Consider the following 24,165-nt stretch of genomic DNA (forward strand, 5'->3'; position numbering starts at 1 on the left):
TAGCTTGCTAATGATGACATTTTAACTGACATGGAAACACGTACTTTCCAAGCAAAAGACTAACAATTCTGAAAACATGGCAGCAAAGATCCCCTGCTTCAGCATTCAGCTGATCTTCTTTCTATGTCCGTGAATTCAGCATTTGTAGATTGAAAAACATTTTATTAAAAAATGTGTTTGTAGGGGCCAGCAACATAGCTCAGCAAGCAAAAGCAGCAGGTGCCTGATACATGAGTTCAAACCCCAGAACCCACAAGGTGGAAGGAGAGCACCGGCTCCTGCAGGTTGTCCCCTTACCTCCACAGGTATGCCCCCCCCCACACACAAGTAAATATAAAAGAAAGTGTTGGTACTGAACACACGCGCACATTTTTTCTTGTGATTATTCCATAAACAAAACATTTTGTTGTTGTTGTTGTTGTTGTTGTTGTTTTGTTTCCAAATCAGCAGTTACACTGTACATGTGCTGTGAGTAATCTTGGGGCGTGTAAATACAGGAAGATATATGCAGGATAGATGCAAACACTATGTGATTTTCTATAAGGAACTTCAGCATATACAGTGTTTGGTATCTATAGGGTTCTTGAATCAGTTCTCCACAGACATTTTTTTTTTTTTGGCCTTCCTGGGTGTGCTGGCTAGTTTTATATCAATATGACACAAGCTGGCATTATTTAAGAGAAGGGGGCTTCAACTGAGAAAATGTCTCCATAAGATCAGGCTGTAAGGAAACCTGTAAGACATTTCCTTAAATATTGATCATGGAGGACAGTTCAGTCCATTGACAGTGGGCTGGACCTGAGTTCTAAAAGAAAGCAGGCTGAGCAAGCCATGGGGAGCAAGCCAGTAAGCAGCACCCCTCCGTCAGCTCCTGCCCACGTTCTTGCACTGACTTACTTTGATACCATTATACCAAAGTGTAAACCAAATAAATCCTTTCCTCCTCATGGTGTTTCTTCGCAGCAATAGTAGCCCTAACTAAGACAGTGGCATATAAATCTAAGGGATGCTACCATGGTCCACATGTGCACTGTGTTGCTACCCTCCAGGTCCATCAGTATGACCCAACTATGTGCAGACATCTCTAAATTTCTCCTGAAGTCTTCTATATTTTGTTGGTCATGTCCTGAGCTAGAAATTTAAGAAGCTGTCCACATCACTAGCCATATTTCTGCTGTGCAAGATCTGGTAGAGAAGAGAATATGGCAACTCAGATCCTCCCATCAAATCACACTCAGCCTCTCTTGGGTAGGAGAAGAGCTGGCCAAGGAAGGCTTGCTGAGCTCAGAGTGTGAACCATTTAGCATTTATGAAGTCCAATTGTCAGTAATGCAGCCACTACGCTAGTGTTACAACATCTAGCAGTCATCTACAAGGCTCCAGGAGGAAAGAATTCTATTTTCAGCTCAAATCAGGATTTAATGTCCCTCAGGTATAGATACTTTTTGCCTTTGCTGTTTGTCTTAACCGAACAAAACTGAGCCTCAGAGAAACCTGACCACTTCCTTCTAGTCTCTGACGAATCAAAGCAGACTTTCTGGAATTTTCCCTCGTGGGATTTTTTTCTGGTGAATTTTTATTTCACTGTCAATGTTCTCAAGAACAGACTCAGTGGCAGTGGCAATATTTAGTGCTGGGGGTTGGGTCTGTTATTTCCTAGATGATAGAATTGGCCAGTAGGCTTCTAGTTCTTTTACAAAATAAGCAAAGGTCTACTTTATCATCCAGGCACTGAAAATTATACAGGAAGAGCACACCACTTGCTGGAGATAGACACAGTCATTGGTCCACTCATCAAAGTAGCAAATAACACAATCTAAACCCTGAGTAGTTAAATAAAAAATGATGTCCTTTATTCATCAAGCCCCGTTAAACATGGAAATGCATCCATCTTTCTTACATTACTTAGCAACGCCCTGTCTATTCTTTCACCCCTCACTCCCCTAAATTAGTCTAATGAGTTCATCTTTAAACTCCAGATTGTTTTTCTTTTCTTCATACTACTTACATTTTATTGTTTCAGTATCAAAGCTGATCTAAAAGTTTTTTTTTCTCCTATGTGTGAAATGGATGTTAATCCGGAGACATTTGTCAGCACATGTTCAAGATGACATCAAAGTTAGGCCCTAAGCATTTCAAGGCAAGGTTTGAGAATCTAAGTATCTCCAAGGAGCCTAAAGAGTACAACTCAGTCTCAGGAGCATACTCTTATAATGAACATATTACTTATTTCCACAGTTGTGATTTTTGGATACACACTTTCCTGCTTTCCTGAGGGTTCAATTCGATTGCCTCAGACTTAATTCCTGAATGTCAATTTCTATCTGGAACAAAAGAATCAAGCAGACTAGGAAGCAGGATTGCTTCAAGAGGATCAGTGACAACAGAGGTCCTTGGCATTTTAAAAGAGCTACACAGATAGCAAAAGATAAAAGTGAACCAAGATACACAACTTTGTACACGTTAGAAATATCCAATGTGCCACCAATACAATTTCCCTAAAACACATAAAGTCCCAGAGATTGGAGCCAAACTCATCTGTCTTTGTATCACTCTACATTTGAATTCCCAACTATCTATTTTTCCCACATCCTGACATTCATTAAGACATTTTCAGCCAGAATTTTTGGCAATATGCTTTTTTTTTTTTCAACTACAACAAGCCACACAAAAGTACTGCCATTAATGTCCAATGGTTGCATCAGGACAGGCCTTTCTGAAATATCTGTGATCTTTAAAAGATTCTCTGTCTTCCCTTCGCGAGTCAGCGGTGCCCTGTCTTCACAGAAATCGCGTATTTCACCAGCTCAGATGTTCTCCTCATCCAGCATTTTGTTGATACCATCGCAGAGTTTCTGTAAGTGAGGTTTAAACTTCCCAAAGGGATTATACAAGGCAGCCAAAAAATCACAATCTGAAAAGTGATCAAAGACGTGATTAACCCGTCCGTGCGACTTGGCGGTGAGGTGGCGCTGGATGATGTCATGCAGCAGCTCTCGGCACTCGTTCAGCAGCCGGGACAGCACGTTGCGGTCGAAGGTGTACTCCACCTGGTGGAAGCTGACCACCGTCATGGCAAGCTGGTGGACCTTCTTCTTGAACTTCTCCATCAGCGCCAGCTCGTCTTGGTTGAACTGATTGTTCCTGTGGAGCACGGCCAGCTTGATGACCGTCTTGATGAGGTTCTTGATGACCCGCTCCGCCTCCTTCTTGTTCTGGGTGTACTCCTTGGTCACCCGGTAGAGCTCATCCAGCACCTCGCTGCTGGTGTCATCGATCAGGGTGGTGGCGATGGATTTGGACACCATCTTACCCAGGATCTTCTTTTGCGCCTGGACGGCCAGGTTTTTGGAATTGAAGACATCTGCGGCCACTGTAAAACAAAATGACAAAGGATGGGCGGAAAGAGTAAAGGATTAGTCAATAGCAAGTAAAACAAAACAGCAACACAAATCTCCAAGAATTAGGGACCACGTTTCCCATTCCTTTACTATTTACAGTTCGACTCCCATTTACTGATATAAGTCTATGTTCAGAAAAAAAAAAGATTCAATGTTTTGTACATTTCTACGCATTGGGTTATCATTTGTGGAATTAATAGATTGATGTGTAATTAAAATTCTTTACACCTTCTGCTATGTAGTCAGGGATCTCTTTAGCAGTTAACGTTAATAACATCCTTGAAAGTATCGTCTGAGCACCAGCACACATGTAGGACACGCAAACACACATATACACATGCATAGTCATATAAGTAAAAATAGATCTAAAAATTAAATCTGTCTTGTGAGGTGGTAAACCAATTTATCTAGCTTAATTGTATAAAACCATCAAAAATTTTAATTCAACTCTATACCTATTTGCTAAACATCTGCAAACCTAGGCATCTTAAAGAAACTCATTTGAGCCATGGCAGTGGTGGCACACACCTTTAACCCCAGTCCTTGGGAGGCAGAAGTAGGTGGATCTCTGTGAGTTCAAGGCTAGCCTGTTCTATAGAGTGAGTTCCAGGACAGCCATGTGGTTACATAGAGAAACACTGTCAGGAAGGGAGGAAGGGAGGGAGGAAGAGAGAGAGGAAGGGAGAGAGGGAGGGAGAGAAAGGAGGAAAAGAGAGAGAGAGAGAGAGAGAGAGAGAGAGAGAGAGAGGAGAAAGAAGAGAGAGAGGAGAGAGGAGAGGAAAGAGAGAGAGGAGAGAGAGGGAGAGAGAGAGAGAGGGAGAGGAGAGAGAGGAGAGAGGGGGGGAGAGAGGGGGAGAGAGAGAGAGAGCGGGAGGAACTGAGAAACTCTTTTGAATGAAAGCAGTTTAAACAGCAAGGCCATGATACTGAGCAAGATGGCACATTTACTCCCACAAACCCAAGGGCGAATCCTCTCATAAACCACGTACAGAAAGCTTGCGTGCCTAAGATGTTGCTCGTCACTCTCTCAGCCCTCCCACCCACTTTGAATTTCACTCCCCGATGTCAGCTTTTGGAAGGTTACGCTCCAGAGAGAGCTCACTGTCAGCTGCTATTCCTGATCCACTGCTCCGTTTACATTTTGAGGAAAGAAACTTATTTCATGAGCTGATGAAACATGTTACACGCAAAACATACATTGGAAAAGCAGACCCCTGGAGCTGACGTTTGGAATGACTGCAACTTCATTTGGCAGATGTTTAATGCACAAGAAGAGTTGCACAAATTACCAATTACTAACATATGAAATGGAATGCTTCTAGCTTACGCCCCAGCAGAGAAAATGCTCTGCAAACCAACATTAGTTTGATTCTACTCTGATTGCCCCTTCGATGTGATGGATGCAGTCGGAAAGCTTGTCTACGATTCCACCTTTTCTCCCTCTCCAGGCTGAGGGCTCAGACTGTGGTTCTCTGGGTATCCACCCGACCATAGGGTCCAGGGATCTCTCTCCTCTCTGGACTTGCCACAAGATGCACTCAGAGCAGTTGAAATATAACCATTTAGTAGTGAAGATGAACCTCAGCGCACTGGCGATGTAAAATGGTTTCTAGTTTGGACAAACGCTGGCATCATTAGGAAGCAAAACAGCAGAAGTACCAAACCCAGGCTGGAAGGACATATACGAGCAGTAACTGCCTCGGTGTGCAGGTTTCATGCTAGATGCAAGGTGGGGACAAAGAGAGTCCACGTGACATCTGAAATCTGGATTCACGGCAGGTATATTGTCTCATACAGGTTGTTCCAGAACGGCTCTTAGTAGAGCTCACCCAGGAACACACAGAGCTGTGCGTCTCCTGAAAGGGTGCCCTGGTGCTACCAGAAATGGTGCCCTCCCAGCCGTCATACGACGTTACAGAAAGCGAAGTGAGAGCGCAGAAGAAGAACTGAAATACGTTGGGAGAGGGAGAAAAGGAAAGTGAAAATCTGCGAGAAAAGGTCGACTTCAGTGTCCAAGCTTTTAAACCATTTTTAGTGCAGCAGTAATCCATCCTTATTCCCGTCTCTTCAATGATTTTCAAGAGTGTTGATTCACACTGATGAAATCCTATGTAAAGAAATGGTACCCCAGCAGATAATGTTGCCACATTATGGCCAAGGGCCTTCTTTTACATTATATCTCCAGATACAGGCCTTAAAAAAAAAATCAATCTGGTTTTTACAGGAAGAGACACACACTCACTTTCAGACACATAACACATAACTCACATTTCAGCAGCCTATTTTAGATGAAGGCTCTCCTGCTTTGAATCTTTGAGAGACTGGCATAGCCTACAAACATCCCATCTAGAAGCTACAATCTCAGTACCCAGATCAACATACTTTCTGTTGGGAAATACTGAAACCAGAGTGGAGAGGGAGGGAGGGAAGGAGGCGCAGACTCCTAGGTGCTAATTTCTCAGGGCTGAACTTGCAGCTTTGAATCGAGCCACTTTCCTCATTAAACCTCAACCTTCCATTTCGTTTCAAACATACAGAGAAGTAAGAACTCTGTGCCGCAGCATTTTAGCTTCCTGCAAGCCGGGGGGAGGCGGGGGGGGGGGAGGAAAAGTCAATCTCCTGCAGACTAAGCAAGGACATCCCCATTTAGTGTAACCGAGGCATAGCCCAGACGTGGAGGTTGATCTCTGGGGCTTTCCCTTTCCTCCCAAGACTTCCACATGACACTTGCATTTTAATCTTTATATCAACTCAGTGCACTCTTCTCCCTCTCCACTAGGAAGACTTTCATCCAGTGGGTTTATTTTTCAGCCTTGGAAACGGCCTCTTTTCAGCCAAGCAAGATTGTGGCTGACAGCCGCTTGCCAGGGATATGTGGTCTGGGATCATCAAGTGTGACTGTTTGCTTTCTTGGACATTAACTGCTGCTGGCCTCGCCTGCTCAGGATCACTGTCAGTTCCACATGCTGGCCCAGGTCTCTTAAAGGTCCGCTGCATCCCAGAGCTAATCCTGGACTCCTGTCTAGTCTCACTCCTATGTGATATCATCGCGATGGCTGTAGAGAGCAGCCGTGTGCCAGTGACTCCCACAGTCCTAATTCAGCCTTGACTTCTTTTCCAGACTCGTTTTGCAAAAACATTTAAGGCTCTTTTCTTCTGAGATTTTGCAGACATCACAGATGTGCCATGTCCCCAACTTGTTCTTCCCCCCCATCCAGTATTTACCACCTAGATTAATAGCATCTCTCCTGACCAGAGACCTGGGAACCGTCTGCCATCTCGTCCTCCCTTTCCTTCGTCTGGTACCAAGATTTTTCCATTTTTACCATTTATTAGTTTCTAAATTTTATTCAATTCCCTCCATCTCTACAGATATTATCTAGTTCAACTTCTTTCCAATGTCTTTTCACACTACAATCAGGGTACTTTGAAAATGTACATATAAAATGAGGTGTTTTTTTATTTTTCCGCGACAGGTTTTTTTCTGTCGCTCTGGGGCCTCTCCTAGAACTAGCTCGTGTGGACCAGGCTGGCCTTGAACGCACAGAGATCCGCCTGCCTCTGCCTCCTGAGTGCTGGGACTAAAGGCATGCACCACCACCACCAGGCAAAAATGAGGTTCTATTTAAGTTTTTTGCTAACCATCACACTTCCTAGTTCCTAAAAACAATTTTTTTAACCTAATTATTTCCAGCTCTCCCTTTGGGCCCTGAGCTCTCCAAAAGCAGACTCCATCTGTCTACTTCTCTGTGCCATGCCCTGGGCTTGGGCGGGCACCAGTTTCTTCCATCTCTTTATCATGCTTAAATACTTTTCTAGGAAAACGTTTTGGCCTAAAAAATATATGAGTTTAAAATACATACTTGAGTGTTTCTGTTTGCTTTTTTTACAACTTAGAGAAATCAGCACTTGTGGTAACTCACTAAATATGTGGGCTGTTACCCCACCCCCAGGGTAAGCATACTTCAGAAAGTGATTTCTCACCACCAGCAATTAGTTTTCTTTAGAGAGCAAAGACTTATGTATACTAAGGGAATACATGAGATGACAACGACACGGATATTGTGAGTATAAGCAGGGTATAATATTTCTGACTTGAACTGCAGTAGAAGATTAGCCATCCCGACCCAACTCTGCTTCTTGCTTGGTCTGTGTTTAAATAGGGGACAGAGGGATGGACCAATGCATTCCTGGAAGCAACTGAGATGCACAGAGATGTTCTCCAAGGAGACAGTGTTGAGAATATTGATCAAATGTTTACCAATGAAGATGAATTCATTTGCCTTGGAAAGAGACATAGAAATTGTTGGCAGGGAAAAAAGGTCTGTGTGAGGTCCTATTCAATTCCTAGTTTTTGGGGAAATACTGTTCTACAGAAAAGAATACATCTTACTTTATGTCTGCTCACCTCCCCCTCCCTCTAGGACTTAACCAAGCAATCCACTTCAGCAATGTTTTCTGTAAAACAAACTAATATTTAGGGAATCCTGGTTTTACCATCAACAACCATAAAGTTGGAGATAAATATTGATGGTAAAAATATTCTGACCCATGTGTGCTCCGAAGAAAACAAAGATGAAAAACCTTTTGATAATATCAATGAATGAAGGGCATAGTTTTCTGAAAGTTGACAAAATGCCCCACAATTGCTAATATGACACAATGAAGGACCACGCTACATATTTATCAGCAAACACAATGTTTTTCACACAACAAGTATACTACACTTGGTATTTTTGAATGCCGACTACAGGTCCACATGTCATTCCAAATGTTTTACCTGGTTAAATCCAATCCAGTGGATCCAGAATGAGGAAGCACGGAAAAGAAAACCATTTGAAGAACATCTCTGGCCATTGCGCTGAATGCGTAAATGTTCTTTAAACAATGTCAAACCTTAGCTCTCTTCTATTTGAATAATTCTAAATGTAAATGAACTTAGAAAAAAAAAGGGCAGCTTTGGGGATAAGAAAGTGGTCAGAACCAAGCCCAGCTTCATCACGAGATCAGTGAGCTAAGAAGTGACCTCCCTACCCTGGGATCTGGCAGTGGTCCAGGTGAGAATGATTGCTTATGTGTCCTGACACCAGTCTCCATACTGAAAACTCCGAAGTAGGAAATCAATAGTACAGAGAAGAAATGAAATTAAAGGGAAAGGAGGGGAGGGGAGAGAGGGACAGAGGAGTGGAGGAAAGGGGACAAAGGGGCAGGGGAGAGGAAGGAGGGGGAGCCAAGGCACAAGTGGGGCAGGGGCTGGAGTCGGAAGGCTGTGGCCTGTAGGAGCTGTGTATCTATATGAAGTGTAAGGACAGCTGGCCCCGAAAAGATCAGAAGTAACCCGCATAGCTGGAGAGAAGACAAGTGTCAGACACCTTAGCATGAACTGTATTTATGTCCTAAGAAGGCAGCAGCCATCCCAGAGATTGGTATCTTGGGAGAACTGATACACCTTGGATCCTTAGTTTGACCTTCAATTGAACAGTGGCGTGCATACATTCTCATGATCTCAAGTGGCTAAGAACCAGCAACATACAAACCACAGGGACAAGGCTCCTGCTTATGGGGGTGGAGGGTGAATAAAATTTTCCCAGTGTAGTTACAGTGAGCCTTGGTATTCTTGTCTGCATATCTTTCGATTGAACTTTGGGTACAGTGTTAACAGGTTGCCTTGTTGCCTCATTAACTCAGGTGAGATAGATCTTCAAAACATCCAATTTGTATTCATTAGAGAGAGTCATGACATTATCTTAAAATTATACCTTCCAACACATATTGGAATTTTAGTAAAAATATTTAAAGTTGAAAGGCTGCAGTAAAATCGTCGGGGTACGAGTGGTCCCTGCTGGTGGCATTTCTTCCCAGCACCCTGGAAAAGCAGTTTGCCTAATCAGCCCAAACACTCTGCAACCAAGGAATGACAGAGTCACTGTACTGCTCAGGGCTATTGCTGGGACCAGGCTTCCTCATCTGTAAGCTGAGACTATTTATTGATTCAACCTCCCGGAGTTGTTCTACAAGTCAATCAACAGGACTGCATGGAGCTGCCACAGTGCCTACCACAGAGACGCCTCTGCAGACGTGCGAGGCGAACACAACGCATTAGCTTCATCTATATCTCAGAACTCCAGTGATGACTACATTTGGTCAAGATCAGTCAGCTCTATGTCAGCACTATGAAACCGAGAAATGCAAGGCACCAGACGGTAGAAGCGGAAGCCCCCTGAAGTGTACCTAATACCAACTTAGATTTCCTTCCCCATGATCCCATTGAAACACATGCCAATCCTTTGGAAAGAGAATTTCAATTCCTGAAGGATTTCAATTTCCCTTAGCAACAGATTCCACAGTAGGGAGGTAGTAGGAGGGTCTTTTGTCTGAGGAAACTGGTCCTCCGAGAACAGAAAGAACGCCCACCCCACGGAGACAAGAAGAGACACAGTGGCGACACGCATGGCATGCAAAGCTGTGTGTGTGGCAGGGGCACCGTGAGAAGGACACGAAACACAGCAGTGACAGCCACGTGGAGGCATCACCACTCCAGGCCTCGCCTTCCACAGTCTCACGGAGAACCAGACACGGGGCGCAGGAAGCCAGAGCAGCAAAACAAAGGCCCAAAGGGGAGAGAGCCAGGCTGGAAGTCTGGGTGGAGGTTGATGTCTTTGAAATCAGGTTTTTTCATAGGCTAAGTTGCCGGTGTAGGGGAAGATGCTTCCTGGTGGTGTGGACAGAGTGAGGTCTAATAAGTCGCAGAGACTGAAGCAGCCATCGGTGTGCTAAGCTCCTGAGGGGTCTTCATACGAACTCTGGCTTCAGCTACCCTCCCTGGTGTGACTACAAACCCCAGAAGTAGAGATTGCTCAGAGAACCCAACGCAAGCACGCAGTGCCCTTCGTCTCTTCTAGCTGACAATGTGTGGACGAGACAAAATAAGCCCTGAAGAGGACATGAAGGAGGTTTTTCCTGTAGGACCACAGGCTGTTTCAGGGACATTGAACCCGTTCGACATGATTTTGAGGTTAACTCCGTGTCCTTCATTCATAAGTTGTATTTTGTGGTGACTTTGAACATCTAAAGCCAGGGACATAGGTCAATGGGTAAAGCCAGAAGACCTGAGCTGGATTCCCAGAACCCACGTAAAAAAGCCAGATGTGGTGGCATGCCCCTGCAAATGGGTCCAGGGCTTCCTGTCCAGTCAGAAGACTGTGCTTGGCAAGCTCTAGACTAATGACAGATCCCATCTCAAGTGAGGTGGACAGCATCCCTGACAATGACATCTCAGGATGACCTCTGGACTCGACACAGGTACACATAGGTGCACGTGCACCTGCACACACACATGCAGCCATTTGGACACAATTATGTACACACATGCAGCCATATGCACACAATTATGCACACACATGCAGCTATACGCACACAATCATGCACACACATGTAGCCATATGTACACGATTATACACACATACAAAAGACAAAGCCACCTACTTCAGTCTTTCAATGTCCTATTATTAGACTCACCTCTGCCTCTTCCCAGTGTTCATTCCACCTCTTTATTACCTCCTTGCTGGAATAAACTATGACAAGATATCCCTATTACCTCCAGAAATGGAGGAAAATTTGGTGATGTTTAGATGAAGCAGTATGATTGGATCTCAAAGAATGTCAGTTTCATAAATGTTAGTACAAAAGTTAGAGAAACAAATATATTTTATGGCTGCCCAAAGTCAGGGCAAGACATATATAGCCATGAGTACCCGTTAAATTATCCTAGGTAATAATCACAGTAAAGACACAAACAATAGACAATAATAATAGTAGTCAGCATGAAAAAACAGCTTGGTTAGTTCTTTAGGAATTTCATACAATGTATTTTAATCATATTCGCCCCACAATTCTTCCCCTCAGCCCCCAAATTCATGGTCTCTTTTTGTTATATTCCCTCATTCCAGTTTTTGCTGGCCTTATACTTCAGTGTGGGGCCATCCAGGGGCGCATGGTAGACAACCGGGAGCCACATCCTTAGAGAAACCTGACACTCCTTCCCACAGAAGCTCTACATGCCACAGTTCTTCAGCAAAGGGTAGGGGCTCACGAGTCCCTTCCCCTCCACGCTAGAATGCTAACCTGGCAGCCATTGTTTTAAAGAATCCTTACTATACTATCTGGGAACTCGCATTATCTCACTGAAGGTTCAGACCAAGCCTAGAAGGAAGACTAGTACTGCCCAGATGTTCAGGTTAGGTCTCTGAGGTGCAGAAGAAAATGAGATAATTTCTTATATTTTGATCTTATTGCACACTGCCCTATCTACCTAACTTCAGGCTATCTTTCTTTCTTTAAAAAAAAAAAAGACAAAAACAAAAAGGTCAAAACACACACACACACAAAGCACACTTTAAAAAACATGGAGTTCCTTTTGCAGTGGTCAACTATTCCTGGCCACAAGGCCCATCCTGGTTGCTACCTTTATCAGACCCCTCCCTTCAAGGCTCAGGGATCTATGCGGGAGAGGATGCAGATAGACTGTAAGAGCCAGAGCTGGCGATGACTCCAGGGGAACAGTGTCTTCCGGACCCAGCAGGATTGATGCGCATGTGAACCCCCAGAGACTGACAGCACGCACAGGACTGCACAGGTCCAGACCAGACAGAATCCCAGCGCTAACAAGTGGACGTGGACACAAAGTCACTAACCAAAAAGCTGCTGCAACCGAAACCTGCGGGGAAAGGGACAATTAGTTTTCTCCAATGTGCTCTCACCGAAATTGAGCTACTGTCAAAAGGCCACACAGTCAGTAGGTGGGAGAAATGAATTTGAATGCATACACGTCCAGTGCTAAGCTCTTCTCTGAAAGACTCATGGATGCATGAGTTTTAGAAATAATGTTCCAGCCAGGCTGTGGTAGTGCACACCTTTAATCCCAGCACTCGGGAGGCAGAGGTAAGCGGATCTCTGCAGCCTGGTCGACAGAGTGAGTAAGTACCAGCACATCCAGGGCTACAAGGAGAAACCTTGTTTTGCAAAAGAAGAAGGAACAGGAGGAGAAAGAAGAGGAGGAGAAGGAGCGGGGAGGAGGGAGAGGAAGAGGAGGGGTGGAGGAGGAGGAGAGAGAAAAAAGAAGGGTATCTAAGGGAAGGGAATTTAAAGAAAAGGAGTAGTTCCAGCCCAGCTGAACTTGAAGAGTTTGTGTTCTCAGGATGCACCTGCTTAGCTTTGAGATGTTAGGGTGTTTAATCTAAAAACAAAGAAGTGCTTGCACAGTTCAAGAACAAGAATGTCATCAAATCAAGTGAAAAGTGTCTCAGCTTTGCCTCACTTGCTGCACGCTCTGATCTCGACCCTTGCTTCCAAGAGGCAACAACTGTTGTGAGATTTCTGGCATCTTTCCAGAGCTATGCATAGCTCTGCCCCTGCATAGATAAGCAAATGTATGAATAGATCCTGAGCTATGTGAAGGAGTCTTAAAGCTCCTCCACCTCTGCGCTTTGATTCTCAGATAGGGTTTCACTCTGTAACAGCTCCGGCTGGCCTGATACTCATGATCCTCCTAAGTGCTAGGATTACAAGTGTGCCCCGCCACACCTAGACTGAGGCTCGCGGTTCTTAAGAGCTGTGACTTCTGAGTGATGAAAGGGACACATGACAGCGTGTAGGTGTTCTCAATTTTATGCGGAACTGATATGAAGTGACAACGTGCCGAGGAGCAAGGCCACTCCCGCGTCACTGCGCACATCACAGTAGTCAAGGGGCCATTCGGAGTGCTGGGAGGAAGCAAGGCTGTCTTCTTGACACGTGTGAAAGGGGGACCAAGCACCGTGATTAAGATTATCATATAATTTGTCATCCACACGAAATACCTTAGAACAGGGTGCTACTGGTAATTGCACCATGAGAACAGAACTGTGAACACCTCAGATAAATGCAAGTGGTTTTCCTACGAGAATAGGAAAGGAGCAAAACTAAGGATTTACTCAAATATTTATAAGAAGTTCCTTGAGAATCCCATAGACATATTGACCAGGTTTTCTTCCAAACTTCATTATAAACAAAAATACTAGTTTTTAATTTAATTTTTTAAAATTTTCTTTTACTTTTTCTTTTGAGACAGTGTTTTTCTGTGTAACAGTCTTGGCTGTCCTAGAACTCACTTTGTGGACCAGGCTAGCCTCGAATTCATGGAGATCCACCTGTTTCTGCTGGTATTAAAGGTGTACAGCACCACCACCCAATTTAGGTTTTTTGTTTGTCTGTTTGTTTTGTTTTGTTTTTTTAAAGATGTGGAGAGGAATCATATTGATGGTATGGGGAGAAGTCTCTCTAGTCAAATAGGTCCGGAAGGCAATATGTCTAAGGTTTTTTTCAGAGATGTTCAAATTATCTATGCAGTAAAAAAAAAGTATTAAATGTTGCTTAATTAAGTTTTCTAAAAAAAACATTTCATAGAACAATTCTGTAGGTTAAAATCAATTAAAGTAATTGATTTTATCTTTTATCTTCTTTATCTGACAAACTGATGAAGGTTCTTAGTATTGCTTTGGAATGGACTCATTCAGCATAGCTCACAGCAAGTAGGGGTGGGCCAAGCGAGCATGGTGGGCTGTGGAGCAAAGCTGGGCAATACAGTGATACAGGCATATAGCTTCTGGAATCAGGCAGCCTGGGTCAGAAGCTGCATCATCCCCTGGGGTCCCTTGAGACTGGACCACATCACCTACTTCCTCTGTGCCTCAGTTTCTTGAACTGCAAATGGAGTTTAAATAAAAATAATCCATATGAGGAGCTTAGAATAGCATTTGCTGTCGGGTACTCAGGTGGATTTGTGCAATTATCATCATTTTAACTGCTAGCTCATCATTGCAGTGAAGTTCTGGTACAGAATGACTTGGGTTCACGTGAAGGAAGAAGACAGGAGATCAGATGTAACTCATACATACCATTCAACGAAAACTTGTGCTGAGTGTTTCTAACGTTCCAGAAGCTGTAGCTTCAAAAATAAATAACACTCTCTCTTTTCTCCAGGCATTCAGACTAACGGAGGGGAGGGGGATGATGGGAAGAGGTGGGCTGCACCACAGAAAGTCCATAGGAGCATTGTGAAAAAAAGCAAAAGCAGTGAAGATAGTAAATGTTAATTTTTGAATGAGATGATGGGGGAGGAGGGAACTAGAGTTGAAGGTTTCTCAAAGGGGGCTTTGCCTCAAAAGAAAAGCAGTTCCTGCCTCAGAGAAATAAGCAACTATATTCCAGAGCGAACATAGAGACTTCCTACTTGCTTGTGAGGCATTACAAATTCTGCTTATTAGCATCCCTAAAAAACAGAAGTCAGCTGGGCAGTGGTGGTAGCAGCGGTGGCGCACGTCTTTAATCCCAGCACTCGGGAGGCAGAGGCAAGTGGATCTCTGTGTTCAAGGCCAGCCTGGTCTACAGAGTGAGTTCTAGGACAGGCTCCAAAAAGCTATAGAAAAACCCTGTCTTCAAAAAAACCAAACAAACAAACAAACAAAAAACCAGAAGACAAAAGATGGATTTTAGGGGGGGATGGAAACGTCAAACACTGTATAAGTTGTCAGGGCCGTGGAAGTGTTTGCTATTAGGTTTCTCAGTTCTCAGGGGTTGGCAGGGAAAGGGAGACAGAACCAGGTATCCAGTGCAGGATTCTGTGTCTTGGGCCACTCGTCCCAGAAGGGCATGGAAGTGGCTTGGTAATTGCTATGCCAACTGCATCAGAGTTTGTAGGACTCTTGCTTCAGAAGTTGTATTTGGGGGGCACTGAGTGACCATGATGTATAATAAAGGTTCTACCCTGCTCTGGGGTATGCGCTTAGAACACTGGAGTTAAAATCCTAAGTAGATATGTGTTGGGATTTTACACAACAGAATTACATTGAAATCAGACTCAATGGATAGCATTCTCTTTCAAAATTTTATGAAAACAGAGATGTTGTCTTGTGCTTGGAATTCACAGAAAATGTTTTCAAGAGACAGCCTGTTATATACTGTGAGGGTTTTGAGAATGCGGCTAGGAATGTAAGAAAGCAAGCCTTTTCTAGATGACACCACAAAGCACAGTTGGAACAGGGTCTACCTCCTACACATAGCATTGAAATGAAAGGAAAATACCTTCCAATCATTTATGCAAAATTGACTGAGTAGTGAGTGATTCTTTTCTTTTCAAATTAAGTAAATCTTTATTTTGTTGAGCTTGGAAATGCTAGTAGTTCTTACAGATGTTCCAGCTGCACTTAATTTACTTACATATATTTAAGCACATAGCGCTTTCCCACTGTTGATTCAATGCTGTCTTCTATCAGAAAGTGGTGAAACCCCCTCTAAATAGCTCTGTGATTTCTACACTTTTCTAAGTCAAGCCCTACAACTTGCCAGCAGCCCTGGCCCCGAGGAATATTTATATTCATGTAACGCTTAGAAAAACAACAGCAAATTCTAAATCCAGCACGCTAGAATGACATTTAGTACTGAGCCAGCTCTCAGATAGGTATCAGTAGTCAATACACACTTCCTGGTCTAACCAGGTTGCCCCTGGTCTGATAATAAAGACAACTGAACAATGTAATTTCAGTGACCACTCTGTAGTTAACAAAATACTTTAAAACACGGGGCTGGAGAGATGGCTCAGCGGTTAGGAGCATTGCCTGCTCTTCCAAAGGTCCTGAGTTCAATTCCCAGCAACCACATGGTGCCTCACAACCATCTATAATAAGGTCTGGTGCCCTCTTCTGGCCTGGAGACATACATGTAGACAGAATATTGTATACATAATAAATAAATAAATATTTAAAAAAATACTTTAAAACACTTTCACGCAGATTTCTGATTTGGACTATAATTTACCACACCCCCAAGGGAGCCAGAGGAGTGAACCATAGCTCAGAAGCCAAGGCTGCATAATTAGAGACAGCTGAGGAACATTACTTCCTAGTAGAGCACACAGTTGCTCTGTAACTGTGTGCTGCAAATTAAGGCAACGTTTATTGTTTATTAATTTCCCATCAGATACTACATACTGCTAAGCCAGCTACATTCCACTTCTTGGAGCTTGTACTTTCCCGTACCAAAAATAAGAAGCAAAGGCCTTACACATCAGGGGATAGAAAACTAAAGAAAAATCATGTCTGTCTACCCTTACCCTGGCCCTCCATCCCTGACACTAAAGAGCTTTTCACTCTGTAAACCTTAGTTAAAAACCACCTCTTCCAAGAAACCTTCCCAGATCCAATGGCCAGAAGCAATCTTTCCTTCTAACCTGCTTTGTGCTTGAAAAGGAAGTTCAATTTCTATCTGACCGTAACTGCTTATAATCCTTGACAAGTAAGGCGCCAAGTCTTTCGTCTCTATATTCTTCACGGTGTTTAACATGTGCCCTCGAGCTAGTACAGAATGAACCGAGCCCCACGGGGATCCTTCACAACTCCTAAAGACATGTCAGAAAATCAAATCAGTTCTTTATATCTAGAGTTTAACAAAGGAAATCATTTGCACTCTATGGCTAAGAATATAACCCTATAAATAGGATATAGACACAATATTTCTTTTGTGGTACTGGTGATCAAACCCAGGGCCACATTGTGGTGGGCAATCCTTTATGTTTAAACAGAGCAAAATCTATTTTTTTTTAAAAAACAAAACTGATGCATTTTTTATTTTTCTATTTTTAAGCCATTGCTTTTCTCTCCACCCTCAGTCAAACTGAATAACTATCCAATCTTTGCAGCAATGTTGTAGAATCTTACATACAAATATCTCAAATCCATCTGTTTGAGTATTTTAGAAGCAGCAACCTGTTGGCCTTACCCTGGGCATCTCCTAAATATGCATCTTGATACAACCTCCCAACATTCTGTCTGCAACCTTTCCCCAGCCATTATATATATATATATATATATATATAAATTTGACAGTCAAGCTTCTTACAGCCATATCGATGTCTTGTGGGCAGATCCTGATGAGGGCAAGCTAAAAGTGAGAGGTGACATACAGGCCTTTGAGTAAACTACTTTAACTCAGATATCAAGGCACTCATGCTCTAGGGGTCTGTGATAAACGCAAGTCCCTTCCCTGGAGGCAATCCACAGCATGGTTCCTGATTTTGGGTGCTTCCAAAGAGATATCTGAGTCCTCGGAGTAGCTCTTTCCCCATTGTCTGCCCCCCTCTAGTTCAGGGGCTCAGGAAGAACTGCAGAGTCTGGAGTTCTAAGGTTCTACACAGAGTTGTATTGCTCTTAGGATTAGTGTTAGAAAATGGGGACAGTTAACCTCAAAATCTTTGTTTCCAAATTTCTTTGAACAATTGTTAAGATCCGTGCATAGGAAGCTCACATTCCCACATGACAATGGTGCTCCTAAGCTACGTGTGACCCCTCACTTTTGAAGGAGCATGCCTAGAGCTTAGAGTGGGTGAGCCCTAACCTGTACCATATAAAGGTGACTATACTTTCAAGGGACTTCTGGAGCTCCTACTGAATAGTCTGGAATTAAAACTCCTGCCGAGCAGCTCTCTCTCTGATCTGGTCCCTCCATGATTATAGGTTTTTAGGGAGGTTAAACGTTGGCATGAAGGTCCTGGAAGAAGAAAATGCCTCCTGAGCAAGAGAACAGACTCTCTGGCTTGGGTGCAGACATCACATTCCAATGTGGCCAGGTCAATCTCCTGTCCAGGGACCCACCCCTTGAAAGATGGGTTCACTTGAAAACACGCGAATGAAACAGTGGGAATAATTTACTCTTTGAACTAAGGCCCTAACGCAGGCTTATTAAGCCAATTATTGCTGAGCAAGGACTTCCTCCCTACTGCACTTTCTTACTCCGAGACACTGCAGAAAAGGAGAGCATATATGTTGATGAGTTTGAAAAGCGTTTAAAAAAAATAAAAGAGGAGAGATTTGTAAAAAAAAAAAAAAAATTAAATATGAGTCTTTTCAATCAAATACTATAAAATTTTCTTTAGGACAAGAAATAAAAATATTTTAACGCCCTCCCCCCACCTTGTAGGAGTTTTATGCAAATGTTTTAATCCTCCCCATCCAGTAAAACCTTTGTTTACATGAAGGTACACACACACACACACACACACACACACACACACACACACACACGCACACACCGTCCAGCCCAGCAATGTACTCATACATTAGTGTGGTGGTTTGAATAAGAATGGCCCCATAGGCTCATATATTTGAGTGACCAAGTGACTATCTGAAAGGATTAGAAGAATCAGGAGCGGCCTTGGTGGAGGAAGTTTATCACTGGGGGTGGGCTGGAAGGTTTCAAAAGCCCATGCTGTAGGCTCTCTCCCAGCCCATGAATCAGAATGCAGCTTCCAGCTACTGCTCCGGCAAGTGGCTGCATGCCACCATGCCCTCTGCCATAGCAATAATGGACTAACCCTCCGAAGCTGTAAGCAAGTTCCCAATTGAATCCTCTCTTTCATAAGGGTTGCCTTGGTCAGGGTGCCTCTTCACAGCAACAGCAAAGTAACTCAGACAGTCCCAGGCTTCTGCTGTATTTGGTGCCTGATCTCATTTCTATATGATGTGTCAACTAGGTCACGGAGAGGTGGTAAATTTCCCAAGTTCATAAAGATCTCAGGAGAAAGTTGAACTAATTGTCACCGTATCATTGTGAAACCCTAAACAATAAATAAACTTAGAGGTTGGGGGGAAGCCCTTACCCAACTCATTTTTCATAACATGGAGTTTTTGTTGTTGTTTTAACTGAGAGTCTATTATGTGTTGGCAGAACACATGCGCACAGTAAGTTTGGATTCTTAAGGAAGACCCATGACAGAAACAAACAGGTTAAGTGCCAAGTAGGGACAGCGGCCATATGAAAAAGCAGTGTGTAAGTGACAGAGTATGTTCTTCCATCCAGGGTAAAAGGTGACATTCGAAAAGAGGCGTGAAGAAAGCTCATGAAGTAACCTTGGCCTGGTGCAGCCCCGAAGCTTTCCCCACAAACTGTCTTGACTGTCCTGCCCAGCTCTTACTGGAGTAGGCATTTGTGGCTTTGCTTCCATTGCAACCTGGAGTAGAATCCTCGTGACTGGTTATACTTTATTACGCATGCCTTGCTATAATAAATTTTCAGTTAATTTCTAGCCTGTAGTGCCTAGATTTGTGGGGAGGAAGCAGGAGGATGGGGAGGAGTAGGGCATGGATACTGTTTCCATGAAACACAACCAAAATAAGCAACTACAGATGATGCACTTTACTACCTGTCACACAGCTACCTCAACGACTCTCATACAAGCGATGCATATTTCAATGTCATCTTCTGGGAAAAAAATATTCTCGTCATTTAATCATTAAAGACAGGAATAAAAAGCAAGCCATCTATTGATAGCCTTGGAACTGGTAGGGATTACTGAATACCTACATCCGAAGAGATAATATAATTCTGTTTTTAGAGCACAGTTTTTCAAACCATAAATAAGCATTTTCTTTACAATTATTGACAAGAAACCGGAAAATGAGGGTCTGGGCAAAATGACTCAGTTGTTAAAGTGCTCGCTGTACAAGCCGGTATAGTTCCAACGTAATTATCTTTGTGCTGGGGAAGTGGGGACAGAAGGATCCCCGGGACCTGCTGGACAGCCAGCCTTGCCTATTCAGAGAGCATCAAGATAGAGACCCCTACCTCGAAAACACAAGGTGGATGGCTCCTGAGGTTGACACTGACTTCCACACACATATGCACACATACATGCACACAGATACCCATACACATTTACCCCATACGTATGTACACCTACACAAACATCACACACATATACCTGGAAAGTTAAGAAAGCATGAATTTATCTAAATTCGTTGAAAAAGAAAGAACAAACTGGATCTATTTTATTTTTTCCCTTTATTGAAACTGACTGGCTTAAAATTATATTTAGAATTTAAAATAACAAAGCCCCTCTCAAGCCAGAAAGACAAATATTTAGTTAAAGCAAGCACAGTCCTATGATGTTGACAGCACAAACCTCGTATATTAGACTCATTCTTTTCGGTTAAAGAAAATAACTAAAAAGACTGCTACAGTCCTTTCTTGCGAGAACTGAAAAACATGCCCTGAATATATCAACTTGCTGTCTTAGAGATGGGTTTCTTCCGTAACGGTGGATATCAGGGTAAAGTAAACTCTCCCAAATAACACAACAAAACAGGTCATTTTTATGACCGACTGCCAAATACCAACAACATAAATGTCTTCTCTCAGAGACTTCGTCAGCTCCCTCCCCAGCTTCCATCACACCCACTCCCCCAGCCTGTCCTCTCTCTCATCAGCCCCCTGCTCCAGAGATGGAAGAGGCCACAGGTCAGCCCAGGGTCACCACGTGAGTCTTATTAACTTGTGATGGCCCTCTCTCCTTCTGGAAAGGTTTTGGTTGGGGCACTACCTAAAGCAGTAAGTAGCAAATTCCTCCACTTAAAACTTAGCAAATTCTGCCACTTAGAAGCCCATGGCTGCTACTGTCCACCTGAACCAAACACTATCACTTTTCTCCAGCTGTGGTAAAACTCAGGTAACGTAAAATCTACACTGTTACCATTTTAAAATCATTTTGTTATATCCACATGTTGAGCAACCATCTCTAGTATTTAATTCCAGTATACATACTTCCATACCCACCAAAATGGTGCCCAAAAATATTTAAAAATTTTGCTTTTGTAATTAGTAAAAAAATAATCATATGAAAGTTTGGAGGGATTCCCCTCCCCCTTCTTCTTCTTTGTAAAAAACAAAACCTGACCTTCTACCGGCAGAGACTGGGGAAGGTGAGAAAGACATGTCCTCTCCAATTTCCTACCTGTCCATCAGCATAGGGGAAACTCCCTAGCCCCATGGGTGTATGAGTTAGCATTTCTGACTGGAATGGCCAAGGTCTCACAGCATCGTGAGTCACTTTACAAGAACCTAGGATAAGGCTCTCGGACTCATGAGCTTCCAGCCCTTTGTTCCTGCGTTGTCTATCAAACTGGGCAAAGGGGCTGCCGCTAGCCCCTCCTCCACAATTCCCAGGCTCTTGTCTACTCTGTACTCCCCCTTTCCTCAAAATGCTTTTACTTTTAACCTCCTGATCTTTCCTGAAGTCTCTCCATCTCAAGTCATATTCTATTCACCTTGGCTACGTCTTCAGCCTGGTCCCTTTAATACTACACTCTCACGCTTTATTTTCTACCTACCATCTGCATTTTGTTTCCTTGTAGCTACTAAACATACTTTTATTACAAAATAAACCTACTTAGAAAGGACACCAACTCTTCAGTGTGAGTGGAGACTGATATCGTTCCCTTTGAACACATCAAAGTCATCAAAATCAGTCACTAAAAATTCATTCAACGGAGGCAATAGACACCAACACTAGTAGCTGCTACCAGATGCTGCTGTTTGCCAAAGGTCATGAGTCCGCATGTAGCTTTGGATTACAAAACGAGTCCTGTAACTAAGGAGGCAAAGGTCACATAGTCCAAATACAAGCCTTCTCTGGAATGATACAGAAGAAAAAAACATCTGTAAGCACCTGGTCTCATGAGATGTGTCTGGATACTGCGTCTGGGATTTCCTGAAACCTCTTGCTGTAGACTAGCAGCACAGGGGCCATGTTTTGGGAAACAACCACATTCGGTTCCAAGTTCACATCACCACCATCAGCGCCAATAGTTCTGCTTCAGATACTGTAGCCACAGATACTTTTCTGTGATCCTCTCTCCCCAGAATGCGGTATCCCCTCTGGGTCCTTAACTCATGTGTACGTCTGGTAATGCTTTGAGACTGAATTCCCAAGGACATCAAGAGGTCTTCCCATTTTGTTTTCCTTCTCGGGTGAAGCTACCGGTATTAACGGCCCCCTTATCCTGATCAGATTCCTGTCCCGTGCCTGCCTTGACATGTTGGGGGAAGAAAGTAACTTTAAAAATTTGAAGCCAGCTTCCAAATGAACTAAAATATGTCTCAGCTGATGCTCAATACAGTAAAAGGCCAAAGCATATGCATGTATATATGTGCCTCTCTGCCCTTCTCTCGCTGTGGGATTCGCACAGCACTGAAGACAATTATCGGTGAAACACATTCCCTGTTCTAAAAGTTATCCTTCCGGACAGGTTCTTGTTTAAAGGGGAAGTAAATGTAGCTAGAAGGCTGGGGAGTAGAGTGGGGGTTGGGTGAGGTTTCTCAGCTTGTTTCCAGGGTTGGCACGGGGTGGATCTTCTGGGTGGTTCAACGTGTCCTACACGTCCATGAAGAAACTGTTCACATGACCAGGGCCAATGTGGGAGAAATAAGAGTTCACGTAAACAAACAACAGTATTGACTAACATAATCTTTAAAAGCTATTGAGATATAATTTGCGATGGTAAGATTTATATTTTCAAAGTACCTAGATTCATGTTCTAAATGACCAAAGCCCATGCAAAATCTGAAGAGGCAGTGCAGTGTTCCACTTTAACAGCTGGAAATATAATCTTACTGGGTCAAATGATTAACCAGGTTTATGGCCATCGTTTTGGTCTTGGGGAATAGTTCTGATCGTATCTGCCAGTTATTTTTCATTGAGATTTTATAAATAACAGGACCTCCTATTAAAATATTGTTTCTATGGAAAAAGATGATACTTTCCTAAAATTTTTATTATAGTAGTCTCACAGCTGCAAGAGGTTGAAAATATCTCTTTATCCACCTCGTGAAGTTGGAACAAACAATCTGAGGCCGAGTACAGTTTTGCCAGCTGGAGGAGACACCTGCGGCTGCTCGTGTGCTCAGGCTGCAACGAGCTTCGGAAGTGTCAAACACAGCGCGGGTTCACACCAAGGGACCCATGGGAAGCGTCAAACACAGCACGGGTTCACACCAAGGGACCCACGGGAAGCGTCAAACACAGTGCGGGTTCACACCAAGGGACCCATGGGAAGCATCAAACACAGCGCGGGTTCACACCAAGGGACCCATGGGAAGCGTCAAACACAGTGAGGGTTCACACCAAAGGACCCATGGGAAGCATCAAACACAGTGAGGGTTCACACCAAGGGACCCATGGGCTGACACCACGGAACCCGCAGAAAGAAGTGAGACTCATGGCTTTACTACTGTGATCAACCGAGCCCCACCCGACCCAGTCCACTCCCGGGAGGAGAGCATTCATCCTTTCTTAGAGTGCAGCCCCCCCAACCACCACAACTACCTCCTGCAGGCCCCGCCTGGTCAAGATTTGACCACTTCTCAATACTGCTCCACTGAGGGCCCATCAAGGGTTGAGCACTGGAACCTTCGGAAGACCGAGCACAACCAAACCATAGCACTAGCTAAGAAGAATAACACTGCATTTATCTTTCAGAAGTGAGACTATAAATATTCTAGAGAATGCATCAGACTTATAAATCAATTCTTTTGAATATATGATATCAAAATCAGTTTCTAAAACAATATTAAATCTATTCTAGTTAGCTAGTGTCCCCTTGAATCCCCCTTAAGGGGGATTGCTCCTTTAATTTTTCAATTTGTGCCACCTGGTTCCCTGATTTGGAGGGAAAAAACGTTTATGGAAGTTAACGATTTGCCAAAAGGGAAGGTCTTTCTCGCCTCCCTCTTCCTCAGCCATCTTTACTGCCTTTTGCTGGTCTTGGAGTGAAGGAAACAGATGCTGGTGCATGCGACATGGTCTCAGGCAGTATTTTTAACCTCTCAGCTGTAGAGAGTTAGTCTTTATATAGGCAATGGCAAGTGTTTCTCTGTACCTTGATTTCCCTGAAACACACAA

At 43.5% G+C, this 24,165-nt stretch overlaps 1 protein-coding gene across 4 annotated transcripts in view; it reads right to left on the reverse strand.

The window, feature by feature from the left end:
* Nucleotides 1-1,831: 1,831 nt before the first annotated feature.
* The window catches only part of Tnfaip8 (TNF alpha induced protein 8), a 115,433-nt gene continuing 93,099 nt past the window's right edge, over nucleotides 1,832-24,165 (reverse strand). For all 4 annotated transcript variants that reach the window (XM_048419060.2, XM_085699877.2, XM_085699876.2 and 1 more), the window contains exon 2: nucleotides 1,832-3,373. In XM_048419060.2, the coding sequence (XP_048275017.2) occupies nucleotides 2,808-3,373 (566 nt within the window). In that variant the 3' untranslated portion in view covers nucleotides 1,832-2,807. The remainder of the gene's footprint in view (nucleotides 3,374-24,165) is intronic.

This window comes from Myodes glareolus, chromosome 13 (genome assembly GCF_982192425.1).
Source record: "Myodes glareolus chromosome 13, mMyoGla1.1, whole genome shotgun sequence".
In the NCBI taxonomy this organism is placed as follows: Eukaryota; Metazoa; Chordata; class Mammalia; order Rodentia; family Cricetidae; genus Myodes; species Myodes glareolus.